General features: G+C 40.7%; 1 protein-coding gene across 1 annotated transcript in view; it reads right to left on the bottom strand.

The window, feature by feature from the left end:
• Positions 1–14,181, bottom strand: part of LOC112559755 (soluble guanylate cyclase 88E-like) — an 87,957-nt gene that overhangs the window by 44,267 nt on the left and 29,509 nt on the right. The window contains 6 exon segments of the mRNA XM_025231142.1: positions 3,350–3,518; positions 5,825–5,897; positions 5,900–6,008; positions 6,251–6,424; positions 6,619–7,151; positions 13,174–13,313. Of these exon segments, the coding sequence (XP_025086927.1) occupies positions 3,350–3,518; positions 5,825–5,897; positions 5,900–6,008; positions 6,251–6,424; positions 6,619–6,879 (786 nt within the window). The 5' untranslated portion in view covers positions 6,880–7,151; positions 13,174–13,313.

The following is a 14,181-nucleotide window of genomic DNA, read 5'->3' as shown; positions in this document are numbered from 1 at the left end:
CAAAACACTCTATCTAGTCTGAGTTAAATATATCATCTACTGAGAGCAGTAAATAAGTTACAGCACCCACTAGTCTTGCCTTAGCTTCTATAATTTGATGAAAATAGGCCCGCAGACAAAAATGTGTGGTCAGGATTTAAGTGCGAAGTGTAATCTTAACACCATAATGCCTGCCAACAGATTGCTAACAACAGCAATTATTTCTCGTGAAGATAGGTAGACGGGTAATATCGTGGAATCCTGCCATCTCTTTTCATTACACTGCGGACCCAGTTCCCCGGAAGATGCAGTAATTAATGGTGGAGAAACCCATATCCAAGTCAGCTCCGTGACTGGCATTAACACGCAACAACGCACGCACCTACGCACCCACCCACGTGGGTACACACAAACGAACGCATGCACGCAAACGTAGTTTTGTCCCCTGCCGTCCCCCCCCTCCCGTGGAGGTGCACATGAGAGTGAATTCTGGTCTGGCAGACTGGCAGAAAAATCTTATCACCACCCATGCACCTGTCAAACTATTCTGAGCCACCTGAAGCCATTCTGGGGTCGTATTCATGAAGCCAGGGTAAGTGGTGTTCCTCAGGGTAAAAAGGAGAAACAAAGAAAAAGATCTTTTGTTTCCATAGTTACGAAGCACTGTCCAGAATCAGAGAATATTGCTCATGTTATTTTACCCCAAGGTATCTTTGCCACCGAGTCAAATTCATCGACTGATCCAAGGATTAAAGAATGTACAGGTAGTGAAAGCTCACAAAAAAAATTTTATAAAAATTGTTTTAACTACTAAAACTGAATTGCGTTAATGCATCAGGCTTGCTAGACACAATGACTACAAAAGATTACAAATATTTTTTAAAAATGTTTTCAGTGAGCGTTTGAAGACTGGTTTGTCTAAGTGTCTTGCCCCAGAAAGAAACCTGAAAGATGATTACTAATTACGAAAGAATGCACGCGAGCAGTTTTGTTCCCAAAACAGACATTACACACAACTCTTTACAAACATTACCTTAATCACACGTTCCCTTCTCTCTTCTCTCACTTCCTATTTGTATTAATCAAACTGTGAAAGTCAGAAAGAAAGATGTTTAGGTTGCAGGTGAACACGCAGGGATACGAAACGAACGGCTGACCGACAAGATACACAGACGCGCACTTGAAGGACCGACAGCCTGAGATTAAATTTGTTCGATGAATTCCAAACACGCATCCTTAATAAGTTCACATTCCCTGCGAAGAATCTCTAAACAATCTTATTTGCAGGAGGAGAGGTATGCTTGCCACAGATTTCCCTCTCACTGAATAGGTTCTTAAAAAAAGAGGAATAGGAATTACTAGAGAGTCAGAGACCGCTTTTCTTGTCTACTGTTAAAGGAATCTCTTAATTTTCAATGCTTTTTCTGGCTACATTAGTTACAGTGACCGCCCCTCACTCATCAACGATTCCCTTTTTTTCTTGGGAAAGGACGTCCGCCGATGGTGGTAATTGTGACAATGTCTTCACTCGACTCCTTCGTTACTGAAGAACATGGAGACCACGGGATTCTATTTCCAGGTGGCCATGCTTTCCGGTGCGTACCCTTTTCCACCTTCACGAGATGATGTTTGATGATTTTTTCCACAGGACTAACTGAGCATGCGCAATGAATCTTTTTTCAGTTGATTTTTTTTTTTTTTTTTTGGTGATGCGGCCTGAGGTCTGACGGTCAAGTTGATGATTTACACAAGAATCTATGTATAACAGACTTACTTTCACAAACTTTTTTTTAAAAAGCTAATTCTCACACCCGAACCCACATTCAACCACACTCAGCTCATTGAGTAATGTCTATTTATAGCTGTTATGGTGTAAACATAATTCTTATCTCGTGAGGATAACATTAATAGATTTGAGAAAAGCTTACATAAATTGTTAAAACTTAAGATTTACTAAAAAAAACACTTTGGATGACCGGTTTAAAACTCGTCTATATTGAAACCTACAAACGTTGATCATTATTTTGGATATATCAATCGAACCTTGGATACATTGATTGACATTATAGATATACTGGCTAGAACTGAGACTTATTGAGTGACAGGACAACAAAAAAAAAAAGACAGGCGTTTTGTTGTTGAGGCAAATGGCTATTGCACCGATTACAGGATGAAAGAAAAATAATAAAGGGTTAATTAAGACGTAACGGCAACACAACAACAGTAACGATTACAACGATAGACCGATAATTGCCTGGGATAAAACAGAGTGCACCCGAAAGCCGCCTGCCTGACAGTTACAGCAACAACTTGTATTCGCCGTCCGGAAGGCTACGAAGGGCGGGAAGGAAGAAGGAGAGATAAAGCCTTGCCCTTAACATCAACAGACCCTGGTGCACTCTGGCTTGTAAAGATAACTCTGTAGATAGGAAAGCCGTAAATACAGCCTTCTTTATGTTCAGCCGCCAAGAGGAAAAAAAAAGTCAGGTGAAAATCTTCGTAGGTGGTGTGAATATTTGTATTATTCTTGTATTTCCACGCACGCGCGCGCATGCCCAGGTGTATGCATGCATGGACTCACAAACTCCCGAATTCCTGAAAAAATATTAGATTTGAAACTTGTTCAATGCTTTTATTTTTTTTTCAGAAGTTGACTGACAGGTGCTTCTTTTTTAATGCTTCGCTGGCAAGATTTTCACCTTTTTTCCATCGTCAGAATCTACACAAAAGCAAAGCGGAAGCCACAAATTTAAACAAACATCTGATGTTGTGGCAGAATTGAACTGACATCAGTATGGCCTGCACTTTGCTCAGTGCAGAATACCTGTAAGCTGAACTCACTCTCACAGGTGTGGGTGAGCGAGAAGAATCGATGGCGGAGGTCATTTGAGTGCAGTGGCTTCTTTCATACCCGAGGTAGGCAAACAAAATAAATCTTTCAGCAAACAAATCCTTTGATACGTGAGAATACAGAAAAAGAAGATTGGAAGCGTTCGATTCCACAGGAAAATAAAATGTCGAAAATATCAACCGGAGACACACCAAACCAGTGGGTAGTTATCCCAGCGATTGGTACTCAATACGTGTTTCGGGGTGGAGAAAAACAGAGATCATATCTGATATCAAGATATCCAGTCTTAACCCTTGCTGCATCGGACCGCTGAGGGAAGAAGAGAAGATGTAAAAGAAGAAGGAAAAGGAAGAGGAAAAGACAAGCAACAACAAGAAGTTCACGGAAATAACAAGAAATCCAAGTAAACAATAACAATGTTCAGGTATACGACAGGTAAAGAAGAACTAGGGGAGGAAAGATGAGAGAGGAAGAAGAGACTGAGAACAAAGATACAAATATGAAGAATGGCGGACTCACCTCTTCCCACGTGAACTGTGTGATGGGTCTCGCCAGGAAGAACATCTCCGTCAGCTTCCTGCCAACAGCATCCGGGATGACGGCGGCCAGCGCCGAGCCCACGCTGCGGATCTCCATGGAGCGCGAGAAGACCACGTGGAAGGGAAAGAGCTCAAAGAGAAGTTCCGATCTGATCACAGTACAAGGAAGCTTGCTGATTAAAGGGGGGAACCGGTACTGAGCTGCTCACGACTGCTCAGCACGGCCTCAGCCCAGCCACTTACACTGGACCCTCAGTCCCACAATGTCCCCTAGGGACCAACACTGCTTCCTCTCTTGCTCTGTGTGTCCCACTGGTTTCTGGCTAGCTAAACCATGGTCTTTCTTGTTCTTTTTTGTCGTATTCCAAGAAGAGTACCTGTTCATCGTGTGTCTTTCTGTTGGTCTGTTTGTTTGTTTGTTTACCTGTCTCCCTTCTGTCATCGTTTCAGTCTCTTCTTTCTTGTCTTGATGTACAGAGAACTATGTGTAAGGAGGACAAGAGAGAAAGAGACAGAAAGAAAAAAGACAGGTGACTGCATAGATAGCCAACTATATTCAGAGAATAATGCAGAACATTTTCAAAAGCGTATATACAATCACAGAGAGAGAGAAAGAGAAAGAGAGAGAGATTGAGACAATACTGGAAATGCAAAGTGGATCAGCAAGAACTATTTTAATATTCTCTGACAACTGATGTTCTTGTCCTATCTGAATACTGTCAAGTCGATTTATTTCGGGTTTTCTGTCTTCCCTCTTCAGCTAATGCTGATGTACTTGCGTCACGAGAGGAAAAAAGTGTTGTGGCCCCTGGAGGGCATTGTAGGACACCGAGGGCCCACATAATCACCGAACTGAATTGTACTGAATTCAGCAACCAAACAGAACACACTCTTGCCACTTAGCGTCTAGGAAACGAGATGTCGACTGTAAGCCTCACTCACAACAAAAACCAAACTGCATTGCATCTTCCAGTGCGTGTCAGACAAGGTGTGGTCCTACAGCCACTCGGTGCCATGCACTCGGCATGCCTCATGCCTCATGCCTCATGCCACTGGACAAAACGCGGTTAATAAACCATGCCACTGGGCAAGAGTTGGTAATGCAGACAGAGTGCATATCTCTGATTAACTTGGGGGGGAGTCCAGCATCACTAACATTTTACAGTAGAACAAGATTATTTTGAAAGCTACAATTTTCTAAATGTTAGTCACTGGATAAAAAAGTAGATGAAAGTGTACAAGTAGAGAAGCTGGACACATACCTCAAAAGAAATGTATCCCCTCCTCTCTTCTCAGTTAGTTTAGTTTTTTATCTTTTATCTTTATAATCTTAACCGAATCAGAAAACAGAATTTAAGTTGGAGATTAAGCATGGCCTTACTTTTAACCTGACAGTTTTCTGTGTTTCAATCCCACTGTTACTTTTTTACTGTACATCATCACCCCTCAAAAAATAAACAAAAACAAACCCAAAATTATATAGTTATTTTAAAGCTATAAACTGTCTAATCTGTCTTAATGGGAAGCTTTTGAAGAAGACAGCAGGAGATATACACCCTTGACTAACTCTTGCAGCTTGTGAACTAAGACACCAGACAGATCCACTGGTCATCACAAGGACAACAAATACTCTAGGCATGAAAGTTTCAGTCATGCTGGCGCATCACAAGGCAAGACAAGGGCAACAATCCAGTCAGTACCTGATATCAGCTGCAGTCAAGCTGGCAATAAATAGCAGGTTAGTTGAAAAGTCGCTAATAGAGGAACAAACTTAAATTAATATTAGTAATAAATCAACTTTTACAAATGTCACTCTAAAGGACAGAAAAATCGAAATAAATAGTTACAAAAACCGATCAAATTAAATTAGAAGAGAATAACTAAGATTAAAATATGGATAAACATGTACTCTATGAAGCTTGAGTTACGAAAAATGCTCGATTGAGAAAGGAAGTATGCAAGTGGCGGGGGAGTATGGAAGCAAGAGAGAAACTCGAACGCAATCGTCAGAAGAAACAAATAAAACAATAAATAAACTATGAAAATAAAGGAGAGGTTCACGATAGCTTACCTTCAAAAGAGCAAGAACAGACAAGGAAAAAAAAGGAAGAAAGAAAAAACCTATTTCAGAGCAGAAATATTCGTGCAATGTTACCAAAAGCACTCATCGTCAACAGAAAACAGTTCGCAGTTTTTATTCACATAAATCATCGATGTAAGAACTGATTCCAGTTTTGGTGTAAAACCTTTTTAGGTAAAAGGAATTATGTAATTTTTTTTCTGTCGTCTTGCGGATATCCAACAATTTTAAAATAAATTTGCGACAGCTCCATGCCATCCGTTTTCAATTTGTGATGGTGCTTTAGGTCACAGGAGTGGTTAAGACTGCTGCATACCGAAGGCAAAAGTGCAAGAAAAAGCCTGTTAGCGAGGACTGAACAGAGTACACCCTCACCTAAGTGGGATGTTGTCCACCACACTGTCCTCGTAAGCTTTCCGGGTGTCTTTGAAGGCCACGTTGTCAAAAGGAGTCGAAATGTCACGTGAGTCGTGTTGTCGTCCTTGTTGAAGTGCTGGCCGACAACGAAGATGTCCACCTTGGTGCTGTAGAAGAGCTCGCCCACCCGCCGAATCTGACCCTGGGGAGGTAAGCAGAAAAATCGGACAAATATTTGTTAGTAATGAGAAACTCTCAGGTTTGTACAAGAAAACACTTACTAATGAACACACGCGTACACAGGATTAAGAGAATGAAAGAAAGATAAAAAAAGTGAGAGAGAAAGGACAGATTTAAAGACTGAGAGGTGAAATATTCAAATGAACTCTTCAAGGAAGCGCGGTTGTGTACAAGTGTGACGTATGTTGTTTGTAATGCCCATACCTTAACATAATGGACAAAGCCCTTGCGGCGAGACCTGTAGTGCAGGGTGAGACCATTCTTGTTTTCATTCTCCACGAAGAAAGACGGAGGCCGCAGTTTCGGGTAGCTGAACCTCAAGTACTCGTGTAGATTGTCAAGACCATTGAGAAAGTCGCGCATGTGTCTACCCAAGACCTGGAATAAACAAAATCGAGAAATTAAATAACCTCGCTCCTTTTGGCAATTAAGAGCATCGGGAAAAATCTTTCCAAAGTATTGCAAAAAAAAAAAAAGGAACACTGCCTCTACGAATACCACTGCCACTACAAGTATTACTGTCTCTATGACTACTACTGCCACTGCGAGTATTATTAAAGCTTTTTTAGTACCTTCAATATACTGTCGTAGCCGTACTGGCCGACAAAGCTGACGAAGGCAACGCCGAAAGCATCCATCAGCTCGTCCTCCGGAAGTCCGATGACCTGGGATGCGGAGTCGGCAATCTTGGGGATGAGCTGCTCGCTGTAGGTCTCGTGCGTCGAGAAGCACGTGTGGGGAATCCCCGCCTTCTGTCGAATGCTCTCCCACGCTTCATCGCCGAACCTTTTGCGGATGTAATCCATGATGGACTCGATCAACAAGCCGTACATGGTGGCGAGAATCCGGCGACGACGGTCTAAGAGAAACTGGTTTAAAGTTCAGAGGTCGATGAGGGGTGCAAATGGCGTTAAACGAGGGTCAAAGGCTGCAGACTATGGAGATGATGTACTGTATTCAGAAACGTGGACACTGTCTTTGGCTGAGCATGCAATGGTTTGCACACCAGGACGATGACAGATGTGGTGGAGTCTGCACATGTTCACACACTCAGCTGATGTTCAAGCACGGCTCGCAAATTCAGACACAGTTTTAAGATGTTCACCTAAACAGATGAAAAGAAAGTTCCATGTTAGTATTTCCAGCTAAAGAAACATTATAAGTGTGACAAACGCTATCCAACACTGGAGTCAGAATGTCGGTGAAATGGTGTGCATTAAAAATACAATTATTTCAGACATAATTACAAAACTTGAAATCATGAAGGAAATATTAACTATCATTTCGTCCGTTGGTTGCCTCCCTTGTTTAAAACCCTGCTTCAACGACAGAACGAGAGCGCGTGAATGGGAGGAGATCGTCTACAGAGACCTGCAATATAACTGTAGTGCACTCTCTTAAGTTAATTGTTTCGGACAAAAGCTGAGAAATTAGTCATTGATTACTACTTATCTCATTATCATCTAGTCTTTGTCTTTCTCCAAGGCCAGAGTGATCGAGGTACTCGGCAATATCTTGGAGAAGATTAAGTCCATGTACCGGGGACTTATCATCAGTGCTCCACATCATTAATTTCCCCCAGGCCATGGTGTAAATAGCAGTAAGAATAGTCGTCCCAAGTACTGAGAATCTTTTTATAGAAACACTGAAGCCTTATCACCGTTTTCAACAATATTTTCACCATAAGCCAGTTTCAAGAAAACAGAGAGCAAACACGATTGCATCAAAAATGTCAAACAAAAATTTGTCTTGATATGGTGTACCTTTGACAGCATCCTATCCCTCTTTAAAATATCACATTGCAGTACCAGAAATTTATTTATTTATTTATTTATTTATTTATTTATTTATTTATTTATTTAGACAATGGATGAGTGGAGTGGTTATGTAAATAAAAGTCTATTCGATGTAGAGCTTGTGCTTCGTCTCACATTTTAAAGTCAACGATAGTAAACAAGAAGCCTGAGTTCGAAGCTGAAGTTCGGCAGCAACATCTTTGGCCGTTACTGAAGTCTGAGGACTGAGAAAAGGCAATGACACTTACTTCCTACCTTTCCCTCAGCACTGCGACACTTTTTGAATAGTCATTGTCTTTGACCATTCTCCTACTTGATCCATTAGACCCCAGCTTTCGTGATTCAATCATTCCAAGCTTGCCAGGTATTTATGATTAAAATAAATAATTTTTAAATGTCTTTCACAAAATGTAGGCCATTATGTGGCAGAGTTTCTGTCGTTTCGCGCGATTGAAAAGAAGTCAGTCATGTGTGACACATTTCAAGTTATTCCTCATATAAGTGAATAAACAAAGGAGTGGGAGAGATGGATAGATACATGAAAGATGAAGTAAACAAGAAAAACAAAGGGGAAAGAGGTAAGGAAGGATAAGAAAAGAAGCAGCGAAAACGAGAAAAACGCGAGATTTTCTTAACTCGGAATTTACACATACCGAACATTTGAACATTTTTTTTCATAAAACTCGATTTGGTTAAGACTGCACACAGACCCTGCAGTATGGTCACAAACCTTGACATGTGAGGTCATCCACGTGAACTTGCAACACACAAACAAACAGATTGGTAATCAATATCCAACAATACATGAAATCTTGTGTCCAGGAGAGGTGGACGTGGGTCTGTCTACAAGAAGTCGTGGGATTAGAAAGTCTCACACCTGGGATAAGAATGCATTGAGAGGGATGTAGAAACTTTTTCTCCGTGCATCTCACTAACCCTTGATGTAAATAAAATAATAAAATGTGTCGGTGACATGGAGCGATTAATGACTCGTCTTTCAGCGTGTGAGCAAACAGTTCTCGACAGCAGACATTAAAGTCACTCCATCCTCCTGTGATGTGCGGTCCCTCCGTCTGTGCTCACCTGAACTCCGCGGTTTGGAAGTTTTATTTAGCCAAATCTTTTATTTCTATCCATCAGCAGGTAATGCACCTCGGTTTGGCACAAACATGAAGGCATGTTATGTCAGGTAGGGAAAGGTCAGCAGGAAGGGTCAGAAGAGATAGAATGGAATATGAGTGTTTGTGTTAGTGGGGGAGGAGAGATAGAGAGAAAAAAGGAAAAGGGGTGAGAGGGGAGTGATTAGAGTAGAGATGAGAGAAAATGGGATCAGGATTAGAGATTGAAAAGATGCAGAGAAAGAGGGAGAAAGAGTGAAAGAAAATGATAGATGGTAAAAAAAGAGGAAGTGAGCGGGAAAGAGCGAGGGAAGGAGAGAGAAAATGCGAAAGGGAGAAGAGAGGAGAGAAAAAAAAGAAAACTAATGGACTACTCATCAGCCTGGTATAACACATTACTCCACAGATGGTTTGACCTCGTGCTTGGCGCTAATTACAGGCAGAGGGCGGTTGGGACAGATCGCTAATTCGTCCGGCGCTGTGTCCGTCACGCTGGCTTGTCACGCGGAGCTGTCACCAACAGCCGTCACGCTGACGTCACGCCGTATCGTGTTGCTGCTGCTGCTGCTGGTGGTGGTGGTGGTGGTGGTGGTGGTGGTGGTGGTAGCTGCTTTACACATGTGTGTGATGCTCCTTCCATTCATCAGTCAAAAGAAAAATTCTTCAAATGTTTGAAGCAAGTGCTGCTTAATTCCATCACTCCTAAGATGTCTGAGTGCACCGTGGAGAGGATAACTGAATGGAGGTTGCTTTAAGGTTAATTCTATTTTTGTACGATTGCTGCTGCCATGAGACAGACCTTACTGGAAGAAGGAGGAACCCCCGAGTCCATTTAAAAGGGAGATAACGCAGTGTGTAGGGTACAAAACTTCAATGAATTTTCTACATAATTTTAGTTTAATAACACACTTTAATCCCCTTTTTTCGCTAAGTCTGGAATGCAAAAGACACAACTTCGTAGAAACACAAAAAGGAGATTTAAGAATTTAAATTTTCTATTCAGCTCTATGAGAATCTAACAAGGCTTTGAAAAAAAATATTTTTACATTGATAAATTCTTTGTGTCTATATTCTATTTTACTTGTCATTGTCTACAGACTTTATAGTCAAGCTACAACGCCTTTTAAAGGTTTCCCCGCTTCCAGTAAAATCTTTTTAATCCTGATGTTTTCATGCTAATTTTATTTGTGTCCATTTTATCGCGTATCCAAGACCCGGATGACATGGTGCATCTTCACTCCTCGATTTTAACATTGTCTTCCAGGAACCTGTCAAAGGTAGCAGAAGGGACTGAACATCTCCAAGTGTGGTTCTCAGACAAAGAAGCTAAAAACTAAAACAAAGCAAGCTTCTGCTAAAGAAAAGACAGATTAAGTATCAAATATTCAACAAGACTTACCAGAAAATGGTGTTTAAACGGATCCACCTTAAAATGTTTACACGCGTGTAGTTTTTGACTTTCGCACACACTGGGTGTGTGTTGACAACAAATATTTCTTTCCAAGGTCCTAAGATGTATTGTCCCTGGCTGAAGAAAATGTGTCTTTATGTTTCGTTAATGTCAGACCCGTTCACATGATTTATCCCACAACAGAAGATGACACTGGAGGCTCGTTAATCTCTCAAACATTCATTCTTGTAAGACTCCAGTTCTGAGTCATTGTTAGCAGAAAAGATTGAAAAACACAAAAGAAACAAGCAATTATAGAGACAACGGTATATTTATTGACGGGGAAGGAATGTCTGAGTCAGAAACTGGGAGAGATGGAAGATGGAAGGAGCTGTCGTTGGACTGACAGAACTTCCAAGTCCAGAAGACGCATCGTTCTAATTACTGAGTGTAAGATAAATTAAAAGCTGGACTAATACTGCTGCCCCCAACTTCCACCTTTCAACTCCTGACACCCAAGCCTACAATTACCACAGCTAGAGGTCAACGAACTCACATCAAGACTTTACGTTGCCAAGGCTACAGCCAATCGGAGAGCTGGGTCCATAAATTAATTAAGCCTATTAGTGGACAAACGTGACCTCACAACTTTGACTCCCTCTGTGCACTAGACCTTTAACCTGACTGGCGAGACTTTAATTAGACATTGTAAGCTATACCCTTTCTACTCATTAGTACTGGAACCATCTTTAAATCGATTGTCATTCTGAGTACTTTTCAAATTTCAGACGTTAAGACTTCCTTCCACTATGACATACCAGCAAACAGTCATGTTCTTAAAAGGTAAGAATCCAAAAAATCCAATAACAAAAGCAAGAAAACCATACTCCGCTTTCTACTTTGTTCGAGTTTAATTTGTAATAATGCCATAGCACCCACCCCTAGTAACTCCCAGTCAAAGGTCAACCAGACAGTCGAAACATCAACGACATCCTGCAGCATATATCTCTGTTCACCCATCTCTTTCTTCAACTGGTCAAAACAACCATCATCATCTTTGTGTTAGGCAATATATAATCTTATAATCAAAACACTTTGATATCTCAAACCATAATCAGAAGATCGAAGGAAAAGGAAGAAGGCAAACAGAAATTTTTTTATAGAAGTATGGAATGGACTTCTTTAAAGGAAAGAAAATTGTCTTCAATAAGAATTTTTTTCAGATGTCAGTTTAGCTCAAGCCAAGTAATCATAATAATGGCTAATATGCACTATGTAATATTAATTTTTATAAAAGCAAGCATTTGAAAAGATAATGGTCGTGTAACCACTTCATACCGAAAAGGAATCGTCTTGTCTAAGAAACAACTTTTACTAACAAACTTTCTGCAAAAAAAAAAAATAATAATCACTGACAATTTTAATAGAAAACTACTTAGTTTTCTTCTTTTTTTTCTTAAGAGGTTATTTCTTGGATTCTGTATTTCGGATTCATTAAGCCACAATATTACCCAGAACTTTTTTATTGATGGTTTCTGTCTGGGTCTACAAAAACATTAATTGCGATGGGTGATGTGTGGCCCATGACCTTTTTCCTTACCGGCGAACATTGAAGAGACACTCGTCCCGACATTGATGTACAAGTGAGCGAGTCACATGCCAATATGGATGGCAATGTTATTAGTGATTCTTTTTGTATATCCTTTATGAACGACAGAAAGATTAGGGGACGGCCTTTGCCTTTCTGTTCAAAGGGAGTCTTCTCTTTAAGAAATGTGGCTGAAGCCATTCATAAAGCTCCCTGTCTTGTGTAGGATTATGTTGAGAGTTTTTATGCCCAGAAGGGAATTAGGGTTTAAGACAAAACATTTCTGAGTATGTTTATCTTCCAGGAATGTAAACATTTATCGTTGTGTTATTTCTTGCCTTCACTGCCATCATAACTGTCATTGGCTTCCCGCGGCTTCCTGCAGACGGCCCTGCGCACGACACAGGAGCTTACTTCCTGTCTGACAGCCGGATGGCGCGGACGTGCATTAGCCATCAACTGCCTGCTTCTAATGACCGGAAGTCGGCATGGCGAGGTAATGATGCGCATGCTCGCAGCGACACGTAGGCCCTTCTCTCGACCACGTGAATAGATAAACTACGTCTTGGGCTTGTCATCGAGACAAGAAATAACGATCAGATGAAACTCATGATGAGGATGATGATGAGGATGATGATGAGGAGGAGGATGAGAATGAGGATGAGGATGATGCTGGGGCGGCAGTTACCGTTCCTGAGGAGACGCACTTCCTTTTGTGGTGTGCTTGAACCTCACCTCACTCTTCCTGTGACCTCATTGTCAGGGTCCTATTGCTGAGCCCTCAGAATGTAATTTACTGTTATATCCTGCACTAGGCCATGACTACGGCTATCACTCATTGTTTTCTCCCTGACACACTGTCTATAGGAGTGTGAGTCTTGACATGGCCGAGATTTATTTTAGGCTCGTTTTCTTCCCCAACACCTCCCTCCTTTCTTCCTATTTCCTTTTAGCTCTCTTGTACTCGAATGAAGATGAAGGTGTTGCCTTAGCGGCTTAGGTTCTCTCTTGACAACCGTTCTTCATCATTGACCACCTCATTACTACCATGTGTCATCTGACTGCCAAGAGATTTTCTGAAGTATTTTCAGTAGAAGTATTTTTTCAGAAACACATTACAGGCTATAAAAGACAGTCTGCATGTATCAGTTATTACTACTTCTTTCATTTTGACAGAATCCAAGGAAATGACATGAAAAGTTGAAATAAGGTGAATAAAATGTAATCGGACCTACCTGTCAATGACCTTTAGTTAGCTTTGAAGAGTTCACCGTCTGTCTTCATAGGTTTCATCAAATATCTGGACAGAATGTCTCCAGTCGAATGATTAACCGTTTCTTTCGGCATTTTTTGCTGTTGGGATGCTTACAGACATCTGGAAAAAAAGAGAAAAATCTTCGATATCAATGAACGGAAGTGTTTGTTGTATTTTATTATCTTATAAGACGTGAAATTTTAAGTTTGGTTATTTGAATGGTTGCCCGCTTAGTCTTTGGTTGAAGTGCCACAGTTTGTATTCATAAAAAATATTTCAGTCTTTCATTTATGTATATGATCAATCTTGAATATATATATATATTTGTGATTTACGTTGTTGGCAATAGTAGGAAGACGGGTCTTACATAGATCTTCATCTCATCTGATTTTAACTGAGCAACGGATAAAACGTATAATTAAATGTTTACAAGATCACCTAATATTGAGCAATATTATTTATTTACTCTTTGATAACATTGCATAAGGAATAGACAGTACATATGAACACTTTCAAAATCTGACTACACTGAGATATCTTCAAAGACCTAAAATAATCAAATATTTTCTGATCCCTGACTGCAAGTTCACATTTCTATTTTAATGGAAGAGGTTCTGTGGGGTATCTTTTTTTTCTAAAACTAACTTCGCCGCATTCAGGTCAAGACATTACATCTCAGATTCTAAGAACAACAATAAAAAAGGAAAAGCCAGAAAATTAAACAAAATGATAACGATAAACATTAGCAAAGGGAGACAAGTTTGGCAAATCGATGTCACTAAATATGTCAGGAAACTAATTTCAGGACTGTATATAGGAAGGTCAAGAACTCAACGGGGAGGTAATAGGCATGGATTGGACAGGGGGGGAGAGAGAGTGGGGCTGAAATAAGAGCAAAGTCGCTGGAAAGAAAAGTGAATTCTAAATGAGCGCCGTTCATCCTCGCCCCGCGTCTGGAGCTGGGAGCAAAACGACTACTTGGGCCGGA

The sequence above is a fragment of the Pomacea canaliculata genome, linkage group LG3 (genome assembly GCF_003073045.1).
Source record: "Pomacea canaliculata isolate SZHN2017 linkage group LG3, ASM307304v1, whole genome shotgun sequence".
NCBI lineage: Eukaryota > Metazoa > Mollusca > Gastropoda > Architaenioglossa > Ampullariidae > Pomacea > Pomacea canaliculata.
The sequence above is the reverse complement of the archived record's forward strand: the minus strand, read 5'-3'. Positions and strand labels throughout refer to the sequence as shown.